Below are 18,373 nucleotides of genomic sequence, written 5' to 3' on the forward strand. Positions count from 1 at the left end.
ACTTGTGCACGTCCAACACCAGATCTTAGTCTATTTAGGCATTTCCACGTTGCATAATTGGTATCTGCTCCTGGGGTCATTGCCTCGCTTGCCTTAAGCTCCATTGTAGTTTCTGGTGGAAGATTGTCAAGTCTTTCTTCCCGCCGAGTGACTCTTTCACTGAGGGGTGGGACACTTTTCAGAAAACTTTTCCTGGACTTAAGGCGGCATTTGGCTGGTACATGGCCGAAGAGAGGATGTCTTTGGTCAGTGGACTGTGGATGAGCTGCTTTCGCCACATAAAATAAACTGTTAAAATACAGAAGAGTGAAATAGCAGCATTTAGTGTCTTTTGAAAGAAAGATAAAACATGTCTAATGACGAGAAACTTACCTCGTCTGTTTTCTGTTCTCGCCTCACGATTATGACGTCGAAAAAATATAATACATGAAAAAATGAAGTAATTAATGTGAAAAACAATTAAAAAAAAAAAGTTTAAAAGGCCTTTCTAGAACTCATCTTTAAAATGTGCTTGTAAAATCAGAAATAAAAACATGTCAAACGTTAAAAAGTCTCCCCTTAACTCGTCTCAGATAGTTTAAAAAATGTAAAAGTTTCCAAAGTTAAAAATTTCGAAAGTGAAACATTTTAAGTTAAAAGTTTAAAAAGTTAAAAATGTTACAAGAGTTAAAAATTTAGAAAGTGAGCATTTTAAGTTAAAAGTTTAAAAAGTTAAAAATGTTACAAGTTAAAAAGTTAAATCAACTTGAGTTAAGGGAAGACTTTTTGAAAGCTAATTAAAAAGTCTAAAAAGTTTAAAATTTTAAAAAGTTACATCTAGTTAAGGGAAGGCTTGTAGAAATTTTCAAAAGCCTTGGCCTTCCCTTAACTGAACTTGAGTCCACACCAACCCCCATTCCATATCAACATAAAGGCCCATCCTCAACTTACCACCACAGACATGAGTTCAGCTACATCAACTGTCCTTGTCTTTACATGTATGACCACCTTTCCTCATGATACTTTTTAATCACAGTTTCATGTAAGGCTTTACTCACGGTTTGTTTCCATTCATCACTCTTCTATGATTTGCCTGGGACCATCGAAAAATAATAAAAGTGAATCCAAGTTAAAAAGGCCACTCCTCTCCGTCTCCCCTTCACTCACTCTGAAGCATGCTTCTCGTGTCAAGCAAACCTTTGCCATCGATAACTATTTTCCAATTCGATGTTTTCTCCATTTGTAATGCCAGGCAGGCAACAGGTTAATTGCTAGCATCACGCAGAAACCTCAGTGTCCAAAATAGGGGTGGATTTCATTGTGTTTGCCACCAATTTATGTGATCAGTATAAAGCTGCTTTTCCAGCTATCGCTATCCACATGGGTTGGTAGTTATTTTCTATGTGGAAATTGTGAGGCTAATGGCAACATTACGTTTACCATTCTGAGCCCCAGATCCCATTTCATCTCAAGTCAACAAATGACCCACCACATCCCACCACTAATGTTATACACTTACGCCATCCGACGTCTGTCCTCGTTGTTTTTCCAACTAGTGGAAAAACATGATTTAGATTTGACTTACCTTTCACTGGTGAAAACACAGAAAACAGGATTGTGATAACTGTTGTATATTCGCACGAAACCTGAATAAAAAGCACAGAGGCCGAGAGAAAGAAAAAGAGGTCAAGTAATGAGCACTTCCACTCCGGATCCCATCTTTCCTCAAGTCAACAAATCACCCACCGCATCCCACCACTATTATTATACACTTACGACACCATTCACGTTTCGATTTCCATCCTTGTTGTTTTAGAAAATGCTGAACCGCATGATTTAGCTGTGACTTACCTTTCACTGGTCAAAACACAGAAAACAGGATTGTGATAGCTGTAGTACGTTTGCAGGACACCTGAATGAAGGGCACACTGAGGTCGAGAGACAAAAATGAGGTCAAGCAATGTGTTTTTGTCAGTGGTAGCAGTGGCTATGAGTTGCGTGTAGCCTTTCGAGCGGAACAAATCAAGAATGGGCTTGAATGAGGCAGATAGCATATCTTCATTAAAATCTCCACATACCAAGATCTGATGATGCTCCATTACTTCAAGGTACCGCAAGAGATTTCCCAAGCTTGGCAGAAAAGTGCGCAGACTGTTGCCTGGAGGCCTGTAAACGGCAGCAATCAACACATTGAGGGGATCTTCAAGTTTCACCACAACAAATTCAATGTCGGTCACACCCTGAACGTATTTCTTTTCCTGGGCCGCGATGTGACTTTTGACACAAATACCTACGCCGCCACCACGTTTTGTCGCCAAGTCAGGACAGTTTGTGTAAGAATCACTTCGGTTCCTGCAAAACATCGTGTAGCCTTCCAAGCAAGCACGTCCATCGGCCACTGATCCTTGGAGGTGTGTCTCTGTGAAGCACAAAACATCAGCGAAAAGCAGTTTGTGATGAGACACGATATCTTGCACGTGACAAGACAGCCCTTCGGTGTTATGATGGACGACAACCAGGTGATTTGCCCGATCTACCGACGGCATCACGTGAAGGAGGGGCATGACGCTCTCCAAAGAATCCTCTGCCATCTCAGCAAGAGCAGCAGTGATTTGTGGATTTGCATGAAGCCTTCTCTCATCCATATGCAGAATATGCAGACCACTGAGCGAAGTCACTCTACTCAGAGCTACGTACCCCATGCCGTGTTCGAAAACACCTTTCAGCGAAACTGCAGCCTGTGACGTTGTCATGCCTTGTACCTTGTGGATCGTGCAAAAGCAAGCTTGATGGGAAACTGTCGGCGCGTCACTCCAGCCTTGTTCAGCTTCTCCTCCAGTCTGTCAATGTACACGGGGTTAGCAGCACGCGCATCGTTACTCACATGATCGAGTTCCAACCCAAGTTTCTGCACACGGGCTTCATTTGGATAGTTCACCAATTTGACAACTTTTGCAAACATCCCGTTGCACAGACCTGATTGAACATCAACGTTCCGTGTGATCATAACACGAGCACCCAGGGCAACTTTGATGGAGTCCGGAAGCTCATTCTTAGCGCCTTGCACAGGGGAAGCTTGCCTTGCCATTCTGCCAGTTCCTTTGTCTTTCTTGTAGTCATCCGCGTCAATCTGCACAATGTCCTTATGAAGCAGTTCCAGCATCGCAGAGTTATGGCCATCCACCTGTTTATTGGTGGCAAAAACATGCAGAATATGCTTTGGACACATTTCTGGGGAAGTGTACCTCGTGGCAAGGAGAGCTCTGTCCATTTCCGACAGTTCATCTGACTTTTCTTTGACGCGAAGTCGGTTCAGCAGTTCGGCAAAGGCGACATCTTCTTTCTGCCTCATGATGGCGGTGAGCGTGATCTTTTTGAAGTCGTCACGCCAGTGGTCCAGCCGCGTAGGATCGTACACGCACAGAGGTTTGGACTGTCTCACGGGAGGGAGCTGAAAGAAATCTCCAACAGCAAGAACAGACATGCCACCGAAAGGTAAATTAATTCCTTTGATTTGTTTCAACCTGGCATTCACGTAGGCGAAGAGGTCTTTCGACACCATGGAAATCTCATCGATGATGAGTATTTCGGCGATGGACAGCTCGGCTCTGACTTCGTCCAGTTTATTGCCCAGCCCGTGGTACGGGGGTTTGAGACTTCTCGGCAGTTTGAGTAGACAATGCAACGTTGCCCCGGAAATGTTGAACGCAGCCGTGCCAGTGAAAGCTGCGAGAACAACCGTTTGCTTGGAAATGTCGGCCTCCTCAGCCAGTCGTGGTAGTCTCTGCAGTATTTTGGTAGCCTCAGCGTGGATACACTTGATGAGATGAGATTTGCCGGTCCCGGCGCCACCGTTGATGTGGTAGAAGAACTGCTCAATGGGCTTTGAGCTACACACACGTTTTATGCACCAATCTCTGACCTTGTAGAAGACGGACGCTTGCTTTTGGTTCAGGTTACGATACATGTCGCGTAACACCGCGGGATCGATGGCAGCAGGCTCTGTCACGATGGACATTTGCGTTGTTTTGGACCTGACGTTATAGTCCGGGACATTTTCCTCCACGTTGTCGTTCGGTTCATCTCTCGCATTCATTTCCTCAACGCATTCGAGTCTTTGCAACTCACTCTCGGGAGCCAGGTGGCACCATTCGTTTATGACGAGCCCACTCTCCTCCACCTCTTGGATGGCGTTGTCAATGTCTCGACTGTATTTCTCATACCTTTCTCTGTTCCTTCTGACAATTTGGCACACGCGCTCCACAGAGTCGTTATACGGTAACTGCACACAGGCGTTATCATGAAACAACTGATAGGAAGGACAGCGTTCAGATTTTAATTGGCAATCAGCACGATGAGGCAGGTACAGCTTGAGCAAGCAGCAGTAATATTCCTCGGGATTCTTTTGTTCAGAGTATTTGCAGTATTTGATGACGGCATGTTTTTCTGTTCTTTTCTGGACAAAGCCCATGTCGTTCAGCAGAGGCAAAACATTCTTACCTTTGGCTTGTTTGCCATAAACAATTCTGCACATTGATGCAAAATCAGCCAAGCACATGACTTCAAATTCCTCTGTTTGAGGTCTGGATTTGTATTTTTCCGGCAGGCCAGTCATCCACACTTCATGAGATTCCTGCGTTTTGCCCTCAAGGAGCGAGAGAGGATAACTCATTTTCAGCGCATTGTCACTCGTTTGTACAAATACCACCACCATGCGGGAGGACTGTTTCATATGCAAGCCGCACGCACGTGCGACGCATTCCTGAGCACTCACTTCTCTTTTCTTGGAGTACGCTTGCATAATTTGCTTCATTTCATCGCTCTCGTTGACATTTGCGCAGCGGGAGTTTTCAATGACCGATTTCAGGTATTGGCTCAGACCGTGTTCAGCCTTGCTGATGTAGCTGCAGATGTATGCGATGCAAGAGTAGGCATTCAGGATGTATTGGATGTCCAGGTTTCCATCCCAGGCAAGAAGCAAATGGCGGTTGTAGTTGTTGACCCAGCAGTCTTTCGGTTCTCGCTTAAGCACGACAGAACTCGACGAGGCCGTCATGCGCAAACAGTTCATGTACTCGTCACCGGTGAGCTTACATTTAGCCAGTAGCTGAGGCAAAGTCAGGGATGCCGTTTCAGGCTCATTCAGCAGATTTAGCACGGGAACAAGCTTGGCATTCGACGCCAACCGATCGTCATTGCGTTGCTCTCGATTGTCGTCGTCGACGGGCGCAGGTCTGACGATCATTGTTTCATCGCACGGTTGTTTGGGGAATCCAAAGCGGCAATTTGCACCTTGGTGTTTGACGCACGATTTGGAGTGACTTTTGCTGTGCATCTGAACCTCTGTGACCTTTTTGTACAATTCCGGTTCCTTCTGCGGGTCCGGCAGCTCGGCCGAGATGTAGCGAGACACAAAATGACAGATGGCTCCATCCGTGGCTTCCTCAAATACAGGGGCACCTTGAACCCATATGAGGCAATGAATGTGAGGACTTCCTCTGTGTTGAAACTCCAGTCGGTAAAAGTAGTCGACGACCTCACCAATCGGTTGCGCCGGAGAGAGGATCAAATCTCTGAACAGAGCTTCCACACGCTTGTCAAACATGCGCATCGTCGTCACAGGATTGCTGCGTAGGATCTCACACTTGGTAGCCCAGTCAAGTTGGGCGAAATTCACTACTTCACCTTGTTGCGCTTTGATGGCGGTGATGACCTCTTCCCAACGCATTTCGGCAGCAGAAAATGTGCAAAAGAACGTGGGTGTGCCCAGCTGCCGGATCATAGCAAAAAGATCTTTGGTGGTTTTCTCCCAATAGGCCGGCGTACCTCTCAGCGGTGTCATGAATCGGACAGCATCTTTGCTGCGCACCAGTTTCTCAACTTCACGTTTGTCCTGAAGCATGGCATTGTTTATCCTTCGACCATCCCTGGTAAAAGGCTTACCTTTGCGCAGCTGTATTGTCATGCTCGACGTTGCCTGGTAAATTTCAGTCACAAACTGGGCAAAGAACAAGTAGTTGGTATCTCGAGCAAAGCGTTCATCCACGCAACTCAGACGGGTTTTGAAATATTTGCTTGGTGTGAGTTTTATTGCTCTCTCTTCATCGAGGGTGTTGTGACCAGTGGGAAACTGCACCGGAAAAGCCATGGCCTCAAGCTTGGGAGTCTTGAAAAAACTTACTGGGTTGTTTCTTTCTGCAGGAGCAACACAATAAATGCCCTCTGTAAAACTCATAATTTCCTCTGCCACATCATTGGGTTGGAGACATGATTCAAGTATCACTCCACCATTTGGTTGATCACCGTCTTCCGAATTTTCTTGTTGCTGTTTGTTACCACTGTTGTCATGTTGAGAGTCACTGTTCATCCCACACAGAGCATCACTTTCAAATCTGTACATCTCCTCCAGAGCTTCCTCATTGTACTCACTGTCGCTCATTTGCGCTTTATCGGAGCTGCTCTCATCGTCAGTGAGGGTTGGGTCGCAAAGGTCCGCATCGTCGCGAATGGTTATGTCTCTGTACTGTGGATGGACTTGTTTCAGTTTCATCAGAGCGCTCATTAGCTTAGACCAAGTGACAGTTTGAAAAAACTGATGGCCTTTGTAGCAAAGCCGTCTCTTCAGTTTCACTCTCAACATCTGTGACTTACTTCTTAGTCCGGGCAAGACATTGACCGTCTCTTGTACTTTCGATGGCACGCACACCACATTTCCACGAATGGCTCGTTGTTGACCTTTGGGAAGAGGTACAATTTTGGCAAATGATATGCATTTAGAAATGAGGTGTCTCTCCAGTATGTTCAATCCACACAGTTCCTTTGGAATATCAGAGAGTGTGAGATTGTTCGCAACAGCAAGTGCAGGCGTTTTACCATCTTTGAGGTGACTATAGCAAGTGTGACATATCCACTCCAGTTTTCTTTCAGCTGGTACGCTGCACGAGGCCTGACATTCATCATCACAGATATGGACAAATTGTCCCGTGAGACAACTTGCAACAACATGTCTGTTTTTCTTATAAAATCTACGTTGACAAGCGCGTACTTGGTTCGGAAACAATGCTCTGTGGCAAACAGTGCAGACAAATGTGGGGCAATTCTTAATTTGGGCTTTGAATACCTCAACAGCTTTCATGAGCACACAGTCATTTCGCTCCCTACATAGTCGGTTTATGACTTAGTATTTTTTCAAAAGCGTACTTACTCTGCGCATTGTTTTGGTCTTCAGTGAATCAGATTTTTTTGCCATTATGCGCCTCATGATTTCCTGATGTTTTAATCGGAATTCAGGGTTGTTTAAATAACGGCGTGTCATGTAAGAGCGCTGCCTGTTTCGAAACCCAACATCGTCACGGTAACGTTTTGTGATGTAAGCGCGTCGTCTCATCGTAAAACACTCATCTGTCCTATAACGACGTGAGAAACGGGAAAGGTTTTTCTTCTTAAACTCATGATCCGTCTGACAACGTTGTGTAAAATAGGACTTTTGTTTGGCACAAAAACGCTTGTCCTGTTGATAACGGGTTCTAATATAACCCAATTTCCTTTCTTACCTATGCAATTTGACTGTACTGTTCCTTCTCTTTAGAGTTTTTCATCATTCTCTTTAGTTCCTGTTTTTTACGTCTCACTTCCAATTTTTCTTTTAACTTTTCTTGTGCTTTTATTTGTCGTAGGAACTTTTCTCTACGAGATTTTGGAATTTTTGTCACATTTGCCAGCTGTTTACCTGTAGTGAAAACCACTCCACTGTCGTTATCGGTAAATTCTTGGTGGTGACGTTCACCTGAACACCGTCTAGTGTCGCTCGTCTCAACACATGAGACAATCTCAGCAACAGGTCTGCTTGCGGCAACACTGATTTGCGTCATCCACTGCTTCTGTGTCAGCGTTTTCTCTCGTGTGTCTGTCTGTGCATTAAAACTGAGAGATGAATAGAATTCAAGTCGACGTTGCAATGTGATCAACTGCAATTTTCAAAACCGCAAAGGCTGCAATTTGAAAAAGAAAATGTGCATATATTTATTTATTGAATGACTACCATTTCAGTCAAACTGTTTTCTAAGTTGTATTTGAGGTAGTGCCCTTTTTTTGTATTGAAGTTAATGTATCGCTTGTGTTTGGTAAATATGTAGAAAGAGAACCTTAAAAAAAATGGCAGATTAAGTCAAAAACAACAATGACATATGTATCGTTGGCTGTTTTTGCTTCGTTTCAGTTTACTTTGGGGTTGAAGAAGGATGACGTGCACCTGCATCAACAACCTCCACCCGAAGACCACGACGAGTTGGCCACCTGAAAGTCAATTTGGTCTGAGATATTTATTTGTTATTGTTACGACATTGTCTTGAAGTCTGTTCCATGTTTTTGTCAATAAATGTCTGACAGTAAAGCCCATAAGTGGCCTTACGATATTTCAGTTTTGCAAATATATATATATATATATATATACGATGTCTTTGAATCTCAGAAAAAGAGATTTTTGTAGTTCAATCTAATAAGTGAAATTCTCAAAAGACACCTGCCAAAGTGTTATAAATCAAGCAGTTCAATTCACAAGTAAGCAAATAGTTTTATTCATGTTTTAAAAATACATTCCGTTTAAAAAATAAATATAATTATCATGCCTTCAAGTATAAAAACAATAATATGTAATAAATATCTTCTTTAAATAATTCATACGACTGTTTGCAATAAATAAGGTCTTAGATTCACAATGGCTTTTTTGAATGAGCAATAAATAGGTTATCTACAGAATAAAAAATTTAAAAAACTCAGTGCGTCATGCAAAAACAAATACATCATCAATCCGTCAGTGGGTTACGACACGTCAGTGCAGATCCAACAACTTAATTCACTTCATGTTTTGCCCAACATTTCCGACGGGCTTCAGTGGCGGACGTGACTACCGCAATAAACTAAACATGGCGAAGACCTTGGCATGTTTTCCCCTTCGCCGTTCTTTGCGCCTCAGCGCCCTCTCGCCGTCAACAATGAAGATGTAGAGCTTCCGCAGGATGTTGTGCGCCGTCATCTTTCTGTGGAAAGCATCGGGGTGGTACAGTGACCTCAATAGGCTCTCTTCCTCATTGCTACTCAGGCCTGTGACCTCTTCTGTTTTTTTCATCTGCCGGACAAGAGTAAGCAACACAATGTCAAAATAGGTATTATAGTAACAGCAAAATTCATTTCCTATCCCTAAATTGTCACACTGGCCAACCTTTTGTTTGATATTGTAGAGCAGGAGTTCAGAGTAGTGTTTGGCCTCAGACAGAATTTTACTGCCGGGATATTCCTTCTCCACGTGCTTGAGAAGAATTATGTAAGTGGACAGACCTTGGGCCAGCCTGTGCAGGCAAGCCTCCTGGAAAAAAGAATATTTAGGTCAGTTAAAAAACAAATATCTATTCAACCTACGCATAAAAGTCAAGCCGATGCTAGCAAACAATTATGGAAAGTGTCAGTGTCTGTATTTTCTCCCACCTCTGGTGGTTTTCCATTTCTGGTTCTTACCTTGCTAAAGTTGGAGCTGGGGCAGTTTGCTGGAAACTGAGGTGCTTTGTAGTGCTCCAGTAAATGAAAGTTGACATTGTTTTGGAATTCATCATCAAACTGATATTGAAATTAGTCACAAGTCAGATATGTTTTTCAGCCAGGAGAAGACAATGAAGGTGCTTTCTGAATTTCCACTTACAGCTTTCTGGTGTTCTTTAGCGGTACCCAGAACCGAGTCCCAAACATGAGCAGAGGTCAGCAGGTCAGAGGGCGCCGTTTCCTCCTCACTTGAGGTGTCGCTTGATGGCAAGACGGTGGTCGCTTCTGTCAACGGAGCGCCATTGGCTCGCAGTACTAGAAAAGCCACCAAGCCCACCGCGAGAATTTGCGTGTCTAATGCGGAAGCAGAAGAAAATCATGAATGAATGGCAAAAGAGGAAGAAAATTCAGGAAACATTCATCACTGACTTACACATGTTGGGCATGTTGCGTCGAGATTACTCTTGCCTTGACCGCGTGCTCTCGTGGAACATGTCTTGACTTCTCATTGCACAGCCGTTATATATTCTACTGACCGCAGGGATTTCCGAATACCTTCCGGTTTCAATTATATACTGATGAAACCGATATTACACTTTTTTTTTTTGGTGCATACAGCAGAATGTAATTACACAGAATGAAAAAAGACCAATTCAATCATTTTTAAAGAACAACAACTTTATTTCAATTATTTCAATTAAATTTCACAACAGGTCGGAGCAGATTTTATTTAAAAAAAGCCCATTTAATTGTAATTTATACAATATTTTTATAATGTGACCATGTCAAAAGTCAAAGTCTGCTTTATTGTCAATCCCTTCATATGTCAAGACACACAAGAAACCGAAATTACATTTCCTCTATCCCATGGTGGAAGTGGAATTTCCATCATCATCTTCCAAACGTGCGCCAGTGGCTTTGCTCATCCTTATTTCCTGGAAGAAAAACGGACGTCAAAAGAGAAATATTGCTTCTTGTCGCTTGAAAGATGTGTCACCTCTCCGTTGGCGTTGATCAAGGTAAAGTGGACCTGGCCTACGGGTCCCCAGTTGGACTGTGTCTCCCAGACTAGATCAGAGGGAGGATTGTGGTTTCGGCCAGCGTCAGCCGCCCAGATCTGATGCATGTAAAGGTCATTGAAATATTGAGCACCTTGTATCTGAGATCTTCCAGATAAGATTGATTACCGTGACACTCTCGTGGGCCTTCAGGATGAATTCTGCGGCAAACTTGAATACAATGGGAGCAGAAGATCCAATCTGGAGCTTCACCTGCCAGTTCCCCAAATTCTGATCCTAATAGTTGAAATTGATCTCAACAGGTTAGTCGTTACTGGAAAATGTGCAAATTTCGTAAGATGTTCCCCTGTGACACATCCACTGACCTCATCAACTGTATTGCGGAGTCTGACATATTTGCCGTACGAGTCCACCTCATCCAGAGTGACCTGCTGCTCATCCACAGTGACCTGCTGCTCATCCACAGTGACCTGCTGGGCGATTTTAGGACGAGGCACATTGCATCCCCCCGAGCTCAAACCCTCGCTGTCCTTCGGACGTTTCCTCTTTTTGCTGGCCGACATGGTTTGGCGTACCCTGGGGACAAACGTGGAGACATTAATTGCTATGAGAGCAAACGTTGTGGTATGTTCTAAAGCTGTAAAAAGACCTCTCCTCCTTGTTCTGGGTCCGCTCCCTCTCTGTAGACAGAGCCTCCTCCAGATCTTTCACTTTTTGGCCGGCTTCTAACTCCACCATGCGAGACTCGTGCTGGCTTTGGACCATGCGCAAGTCCTACGTGAGACGTGAAAATGACTCAGCTTTATTTTCATTAATTAAATAAGCGATAGTGATGGTAATTACCGACCGCGGAATGCAGCTTCTTTTCAAACTCCAGCTCATCTTTAAGGATTTGAATGTGATGCGACTTCCTGAGCAAAAACAGTATTAAACCCTCGACGCAGTCAAATGCGCTATTTATATTGATGTGCGACTATGGGATGGTTAACTGAAAGTCCAATTGAGCTGCAATTAGTCACGAGGAGGATTTTCCTTGGGGTGTGGCCCCAGCAGCAAAGCAATTGTGTCAGCACTAATATCCACTATCCATTTTGTTGTTGGCATATTTTTGATAAAATGGCCGGGCGGGCCTCACCTTGCTTCCAGCTCGTCAAAATCAATCTTCAGCTTGGACAACTTCACCTGCAGACGTTCACGCTCTGTGGCCTCTGAGTCCAGAGCCGCACGGGCTTTCGCCAGATCGGATTCTTTCTTCGTGTCCCTGAGATGACAGATATACACATAAACTGAGAATATGGAAAATTTCGGGCAGTCTGAGAAATCAGCGTGAACAAACAAATACATACAGCCGAGTTAAAAAAACACCAGAACAATCACCATGACAATTGCGAACACACAGAAAGAAAAGAAATAACTGGAACATCACTCAAACACCGGTGATCCCATCGTGAGTCCCACATATGGGATGGTTAACTGTAAGTCCAATTGAGCTGCAATTAGTCACAAGGAGGATTTTCCTCGGGGTGTGGCCCCAGCAGCAAAGCAATTATGTCAGCACTAATATCCACTATCCATTTTGTTGTTGGCATATTTTTGATAAAATGGCCGGGCGGGCCTCACCTTGCTTCCAGCTCGTCAAAATCAATCTTCAGCTTGGACAACTTCACCTGCAGACGTTCACGCTCTGTGGCCTCTGAGTCCAGAGCCGCACGGGCTTTCGCCAGATTGGATTCTTTCTTCGTGTCCCTGTGATGACAGATATACACATAAACTGAGAATATGGAAAATTTCGGGCAGTCGGAGAAATCAGCGTGAACAAACAAATACATACAGCCGAGTTAAAAAAACACCAGAACAATCAAGTCAAGTCAAGTTTATTTGTATAGCCCTAAATCACAAGCAGTCTCAAAGGGCTTCACATAGACAGAAATTGACAATTATTCTCAAAGCATCCCCCTCAAAAAGCCCCTTATGATGAAGAATATATATGGAAACAGATTTCCCTCGCCCGGACGCGGGTCACCGGGGCCCCCCTCTGGAGCCAGGCCTGGAGGCGGGGCTCGAAGGCGAGCGTCTGGTGGCCGGGCCTTCGCCCATGGGGCCCGGCCGGGCAAAGCCCAAAAAGGAAATGTGGGTCCCCCTTCCCATGGGCTCACCACCTGTGGGAGGGGCCAAAGGGGTCGGGTGCAGTGCGAGCTGGGCGGCGGCCAAAGGCAGGGACCTTGGCGGTCTGATCCCCGGCTGCAGAAGCTGGCTCTTGGGACATGGAATGTCACCTCTCTGGCTGGAAAGGAGCCCGAGCTGGTGTGCGAGGCAGAAAAGTTCCGACTAGATATAGTCGGACTTGCCTCCACGCACAGTTTGGGTTCCGGTTCAAGCCCTCTCGAGAGGGGCTGGACTCTCTTCCACTCTGGAGTTGCCCATGGTGAGAGGCGTCGAGCAGGTGTGGGTATACTTATTAACCCCCGGCTGGGCGCCTGCACATTGGGGTTCACCCCGGTGAACGAGAGGGTAGCCTCCCTCCGCCTTCGGGTGGGGGGACGGGTCCTGACTGTTGTTTGTGTCTATGCACCAAACAGCAGAGTACCCACCCTTTTTGGAGTCCCTGGAGGAGGTGCTGGAGAGCGCTCCTTCTGGGGACTCCATCGTTCTACTGGGTGACTTCAATGCTCACGTGGGCAATGACAGTGAGACCTGGAAGGGCGTGATTGGGAGGAACGGCCCCCCCGATCTGAACCCGAGCGGTGTTCTATTATTGGACTTCTGTGCTCGACACGGATTTTCTATAATGAACACCATGTTCAAACATAAGGGTGTCCATGTGTGCACTTGGTACCAGGACACCCTAGGCCGCAGTTCGATGATCGACTTTGTAGTCGTGTCATCGGATTTGCGGCCGCATGTTTTGGACACTCGGGCGAAGAGAGGGGCGGAGCTGTCAACTGATCACCACCTGGTGGTGGGTTGGCTCCGATGGTGGGGGAAGATGCCGGTCCGACCTGGCAGACCCAAACGTTCTGTGAGGGTCTGCTGGGAACGTCTGGCGGAATCCCCTGTCAGGAAGAGCTTCAACTCCCACCTCCGGCATAACTTTTCCCAGGTCCCGGGGGAGGCGGGGGACATTGAGTCAGAGTGGACCTTGTTCCGCGCCTCCATTGTTGAGGCGGCCGACCGGAGCTGCGGCCGTAAGGTCATTGGTGCCTGTCGTGGCGGCAATCCCCGAACCCGCTGGTGGACACCGGCGGTAAGGGATGCCGTCAAGCTGAAGAAGGAGTCCTATCGGGCCGTTTTGGCCTGCGGGACTCCCGAGGCAGCTGACAGGTACCGGATGGCCAAGCGGAACGCAGCTTCGGCGGTTGCTGAGGCAAAAACCCGGGCGTGGGAGGAGTTTGGCGAGGCCATGGAGAATGACTTCCGGACGGCTTCGAGGAAATTCTGGTCCACCATCCGGCGTCTCAGGAGGGGGAAGCAGACTACCGCGTTGCGGGAGGCGTCTTTCGTGCCGCCGGTGGCGTATGACCTTCCGCGAGAGGCGTGCGGGCTTGGGGGGGCCGCAACGACCGAGTCTGACTCGGACGGGGCGCAGCTTCCCTCCCGGTCGCAGCAATAAGCGCCGAACGCAGCGTTGGTCACCAGCGACCCCGGCGGGTTCGTCAGGAGCGCCGGTACCCTTCCGTAGCTAGTTGCCAGCTGGCCACAGCGGGCCGCACCGACCGAGTCTGACTCGGACGGGGCGCAGCTTCCCGTCTGGGTGACAGCGGCGCTGACAACGGCGGGGCGGCCGGAACCCCTTCGACCCCCCGGCTCCCACCAGTGTCGATCCAACTCCGCATCCTGGCGTAGCGCTTGGGCCCAGGCTGTTGACGAACAGGAAGCGGGAGCAGAATCAGTAAATGTAAATGTGCTAGTTTACGTTGAGTTAGCCTTGAAGATGTTTTAGTCACAGGCCTAGCGCTGTAAAAAATGAATGCTTACTATTTGTCTGGCGTTAAGACAGACATTGTTTCAACACAAATCTGCGTGTATTGCCGTGCCTTTGGATATTTGCTTAGTTTAAATGCAAGCGCTAGAATGCCCCAAATTAGCCGGTAAAGAATTGATAGAGCAAAAGGGTAGAACATCAAAGTAAAAAGCTGTGATCCAATAAAGCAAAAGTTGGATCAAAGTAAAAAGCTTTGATCAATGATGCCGTTTATATTCTAAACCAAAAAGGTAGAACATCAAAATGAAAAGATGTGGTCCAATGATGGTATTTATACTATATTATAATTTTCCACACTGAGAAGACACAGAAATAAATAAGTCATGCTAAGAAATTATTGTTTGCTTCCACATACTCCTTGCAATGACATACTCGTCATTACTTTTTGGTGCAATTAATGAGTTTGCGTCGAAAATTGGTTCATAAATAGATGCAAAACAAATTGCGCGGGTCCGGATCGTATCTCAAAAAGGGGGGCTGCTGATGCGTCGGTTCAGAAGTGGAAAATTGGCACGTAAGTAGATGCAAAAAATCCGCGCAGCTTCCGTTCGTATCTCAAAATGTCCGTAAGTATAGGCGTTCGTAAGTAGAGGTGCCACTGCATATGCAAGTTTAACATGGTCGCTTTTACTCGTATGCTTTGCATGGTCCTTCAGATCACTAACAATTCCTCCCATCTTAAAAACTCAATTTCTACTCTCTTTTTTTTCCGCAGAAGACAAAGCGGCCCAGTCATTGTTGAACAAGTTAATCAGAAGTAATCTTGTCAACACCACAAATCAAGTTGAAGTTCTTCAGAAGGATCCCAACTCTCCACTGTACTCTGTAAAATCCTTTGAGGAGTTGCGACTGTAAGTGTATCATTCTTTAATTTATTCATAATCCCTCTTGTGATTTAGTGCGTCTGCCATAAATGACGAATGAGCTCATGTCTGTGGATGTTATCCAATAAAGATTACACACCACGGCAGATGCGCTCGTATTGAAAAGGGAAAAATAAAATTTGTGTTCTGCAAAAGTGTGGCAGAAGTGCTCGATGTTCATTACATGCCCAATTTGTTGTATTCCTGCCAAACTTGATCAATAAACCAAAAATATTTTTTCTCATATGTGCAGTAAACCACAGCTCCTTCAGGGTGTCTATGGCATGGGTTTTAACCGGCCCTCCAAAATCCAGGAGACCGCCTTACCCATGATGCTCGCTGAACCGTGAGTATGCTGTACATTGACTGTGATGTGCTACTTTTCTGAACTAAATATATGATGTGACTAAAGTCAGTTTGATTTTTCTGTTTAGTCCACAGAATCTAATCGCCCAGTCTCAGTCAGGAACAGGAAAAACCGCTGCCTTTGTGCTTGCCATGCTCAGCCACGTCAATCCAGACCACAAATATCCCCAGGTTATTTTTTAGGGATTTTATCAGTGATCCAAATGACCGCAGATGGGTTTATCCTTAGTCCTTGTGTGACCTGCGAGTTAGATTTCTAAATCTCTTTTTCCTTTTCCACCAGTGCCTGTGTTTGTCACCCACCTATGAACTGGCGCTTCAGACTGGGAAAGTTATTGAGCAGATGGGCAAAAACTACCCTGAAGTCAAACTAGTTTACGCCATACGAGGAAATAGGCGTAAGTTCACATCGAGTGCCATGTTGACGTTCTCACCATGCTGGACTGGTGCAGCAAATTGAAGTTCATTGATCCCGAGAAGATTCGGGTGTTTGTGCTGGATGAGGCCGATGTCATGATCGCAACGCAGGGTCACAAAGACCAGAGTATTCGCATCCAGAAGTAAGAATGAATATTAATAAAAAAGTTTCCTGACAAATGTGGGAGTTCGGATTTTGAGTTTCCACTAAAGGATGCTACGATTTTAATTTGTTCTTTGCTACACAGGATGCTGCCCAGAAACTGCCAGATGTTGCTGTTCTCAGCTACGTTTGAGGAGACCGTGTGGGACTTCGCCAGGCGCGTCGTGCCTGACCCAAATATCATCAAATTGAAAAGAGAGGAGGAGACGCTGGATACTATCAAGCAGTACTATGTGTTGTGCAACAGCAAGGAGGAAAAGTTTGAAGCCCTGTGCAACATCTATGGCGCCATCACCATAGCCCAGGCTATGATTTTCTGCCATGTGAGGCACTTCCCTTCACCCAGCACTTTCCGATTGATAATTATAAATGGCATCACATTTTCCTGAGAAATGTTCCAGAGTTTATTAAGAACGTCACAAGACTGGCGTCGCATAAATTCATTATGTTCCTTGAGTGTCTGGCTGGTATATGAACTGGTGACTCTGCTTTCCTTCATGCGATCCAGACAAGGAAGACCGCAGGCTGGCTGGCGGGAGAGCTTTCCAAAGAGAACCACCAGGTGGCGCTGCTTAGCGGGGAGATGCAAGTAGAGCAGAGGGCAGCTGTCATTGAACGCTTCCGGAATGGAAAGGAGAAGGTGCTTGTCACCACAAATGTCTGTGCCAGAGGTGAGGGACCCATGCAAGATAATTATGAAATATGTAGATATTTAACAATTATTTAGTCTTCCACTTCTCCCTATCAATTGCTTTTGTAATATTGTTTTAACATGTATTCTGACTGTCAACACCCTGTATGCTATTAGAGAAGATACCGTATGTATTCTTCATACATTGAAAATATTAACGTCAATTTCCCCTATCACCTCTCGCCTTTTTTTTTTCTTTTTTTCTGTCCACCAGGAATTGATGTGGAGCAGGTATCGGTGGTGATCAATTTTGACCTGCCTGTAGACCAGGAGGGTAACCCAGACAACGAGACCTACCTTCATAGGATTGGCCGCACGGGTCGGTTCGGCAAAAGGGGGCTGGCCATCAACATGGTGGACAGCAGAATGAGTATGAGCATTCTCAACAGGATCCAGGAGCATTTTAGTAAGTAGTTATCCTTGCCATTATCTATTGCATTGGCCAGGTTCAATGTAATATATATGTTTGCATTTTTATTCGTCCACTGGCAGAAAAAAAACACTCGCTGGTTTTCTCTTTTCCAGATAAGAAAATTGAAAAACTCGACACACACGATCTGGATGAAATTGAGAAAATCGCCAACTGAAAGACAAGTGTGCTGACAAAGTGGACGCCAGCTAGACTTGCGCTCTGCAAAGACTGTATGCTTCTTTATGCTGGCTTTTTAAGTTTGTATTTTAAGCCGTTAGGGTGGAGGGGGTAAAACCACATATACTGCACGTTTACATACACTTCAGTCTGTGGAACATACCCTATTTCACTCTTTTTACTATAATATTTTATTTTGTAATGCTGAAAAAGCTTAACTGTCAAGTAACTCTTAAAACCCCATTTGACTCTGCTTTTCATACATATATGAACATTTTTCATGAATGTATCCTCTTTAGGTCATTACAACATTGACAGTGTGTGGAAAGGGTGAAGTTGGGTATACTGCTGCTCTGAGTGCAGGGGTGTCATTTTGGGTGATGACTGATGGATGGATTTTAGGGTCTATGCAAATTTAGAGTATACTCACATGAAAGAAATGAAATTAACCTCAATTTATCTTCAGGGTGCGTAGCCAAATGCCAAAATGGAGATGACCTACTAATAACTCCTCAACATTTTAGATCATTCTGGAGTAAAGCCCAGTCACGCGTCCCTCACAATTTTATTTATAGAGTATTAAGACTACTCAGCTGTAACATGTAGTTGTTTTTAAACATTTTTTGCCTACCTATTCCACAACTTCCCACTTACCACAAACTTCACATCTTTTATTTTGAAATTCAACCAAAATTCTCTAAAATTTCGTTTTTCTACTCTAATTTCCACATTTTTCAACCGATTCAACCCATTCCAACTTTCAAGTGTTC

General features: G+C 45.2%; 4 protein-coding genes across 7 annotated transcripts in view; 2 read left to right on the forward strand and 2 right to left on the reverse strand.

Moving 5' to 3' along the window:
• Window positions 1–1,635: 1,635 nt before the first annotated feature.
• Window positions 1,636–4,050, reverse strand: LOC133148514 (uncharacterized). 3 transcript variants are annotated; one of them, XR_009712652.1, is made up of 3 exons: window positions 3,225–4,050; window positions 2,274–3,163; window positions 1,636–2,145 (listed from the first exon to the last, which is right to left on the reverse strand). XR_009712652.1 is itself a non-coding variant. In XM_061271555.1 (2 exons), the coding sequence occupies exons 1-2, from the start codon at window positions 3,995–3,997 to the stop codon at window positions 2,983–2,985; spliced, it is 912 nt and encodes a 303-aa protein (XP_061127539.1). In that variant the 5' UTR covers window positions 3,998–4,050; the 3' UTR covers window positions 1,636–2,982. The 3 variants fall into 3 exon arrangements, 2 of the variants coding, with proteins under 2 accessions (XP_061127539.1, XP_061127538.1); XM_061271555.1 differs by having other exon boundaries at window positions 1,636–3,121; XM_061271554.1 differs by having other exon boundaries at window positions 1,636–3,163.
• Window positions 4,051–8,148: 4,098 nt separating this feature from the next.
• LOC133148506 (ATP-dependent RNA helicase DDX19A-like) lies at window positions 8,149–16,167 on the forward strand. The gene is made up of 4 exons (XM_061271548.1): window positions 8,149–8,289; window positions 15,230–15,365; window positions 15,631–15,723; window positions 15,812–16,167. The coding sequence occupies exons 1-4, from the start codon at window positions 8,220–8,222 to the stop codon at window positions 15,924–15,926; spliced, it is 414 nt and encodes a 137-aa protein (XP_061127532.1). The 5' UTR covers window positions 8,149–8,219; the 3' UTR covers window positions 15,927–16,167.
• Window positions 10,171–12,831, reverse strand: LOC133148505 (prelamin-A/C-like). Its single transcript, XM_061271547.1, has 8 exons — window positions 12,153–12,831; window positions 11,668–11,793; window positions 11,380–11,443; window positions 11,182–11,306; window positions 10,898–11,108; window positions 10,701–10,808; window positions 10,511–10,630; window positions 10,171–10,448 (listed from the first exon to the last, which is right to left on the reverse strand). Exons 1-8 carry the CDS (start codon window positions 12,359–12,361, stop codon window positions 10,374–10,376), a joined length of 1,038 nt encoding a protein of 345 aa, XP_061127531.1. The 5' UTR covers window positions 12,362–12,831; the 3' UTR covers window positions 10,171–10,373.
• Window positions 16,168–17,048: 881 nt separating the features above from the next.
• The window catches only part of LOC133148504 (prelamin-A/C-like), a 40,701-nt gene continuing 39,376 nt past the window's right edge, over window positions 17,049–18,373 (forward strand). For both annotated transcript variants that reach the window (XM_061271545.1, XM_061271546.1), the window contains exons 1-2: window positions 17,049–17,420; window positions 17,540–17,656. The gene's annotated coding sequence lies outside the window, so the exon portion shown is untranslated. The remainder of the gene's footprint in view (window positions 17,421–17,539; window positions 17,657–18,373) is intronic.

The sequence above is a fragment of the Syngnathus typhle genome, unplaced genomic scaffold, assembly GCF_033458585.1.
Source record: "Syngnathus typhle isolate RoL2023-S1 ecotype Sweden unplaced genomic scaffold, RoL_Styp_1.0 HiC_scaffold_97, whole genome shotgun sequence".
Lineage (NCBI taxonomy): Eukaryota > Metazoa > Chordata > Actinopteri > Syngnathiformes > Syngnathidae > Syngnathus > Syngnathus typhle.

What these genes read in the sequence shown, in the direction of transcription:
- LOC133148514 (XM_061271554.1), bottom strand. Translation starts at nt 3,997, where the DNA reads ATGTCCATCGTGACAGAGCCTGCTGCCATCGATCCCGCGGTGTTACGC. An exon ending in AGAGCTCTCCTTGCCACGAG is followed by an intron (nt 3,164 to 3,224) that starts GTACACTTCCCC and finishes ACCAATAAACAG; the next exon opens with GTGGATGGCCATAACTCTGC.
- LOC133148506 (XM_061271548.1), top strand. Translation starts at nt 8,220, where the DNA reads ATGACGTGCACCTGCATCAACAACCTCCACCCGAAGACCACGACGAGT. An exon ending in GCCACCTGAAAGTCAATTTG is followed by an intron (nt 8,290 to 15,229) that starts GTCTGAGATATT and finishes TTTTTTCCGCAG; the next exon opens with AAGACAAAGCGGCCCAGTCA. An exon ending in CCCATGATGCTCGCTGAACC is followed by an intron (nt 15,724 to 15,811) that starts GTGAGTATGCTG and finishes TTTTCTGTTTAG; the next exon opens with TCCACAGAATCTAATCGCCC.
- LOC133148505 (XM_061271547.1), bottom strand. Translation starts at nt 12,361, where the DNA reads ATGTATTTGTTTGTTCACGCTGATTTCTCCGACTGCCCGAAATTTTCC. An exon ending in ACCCAGAACAAGGAGGAGAG is followed by an intron (nt 11,109 to 11,181) that starts GTCTTTTTACAG and finishes GTTTGTCCCCAG; the next exon opens with GGTACGCCAAACCATGTCGG. An exon ending in TCCGCAATACAGTTGATGAG is followed by an intron (nt 10,809 to 10,897) that starts GTCAGTGGATGT and finishes TTCAACTATTAG; the next exon opens with GATCAGAATTTGGGGAACTG.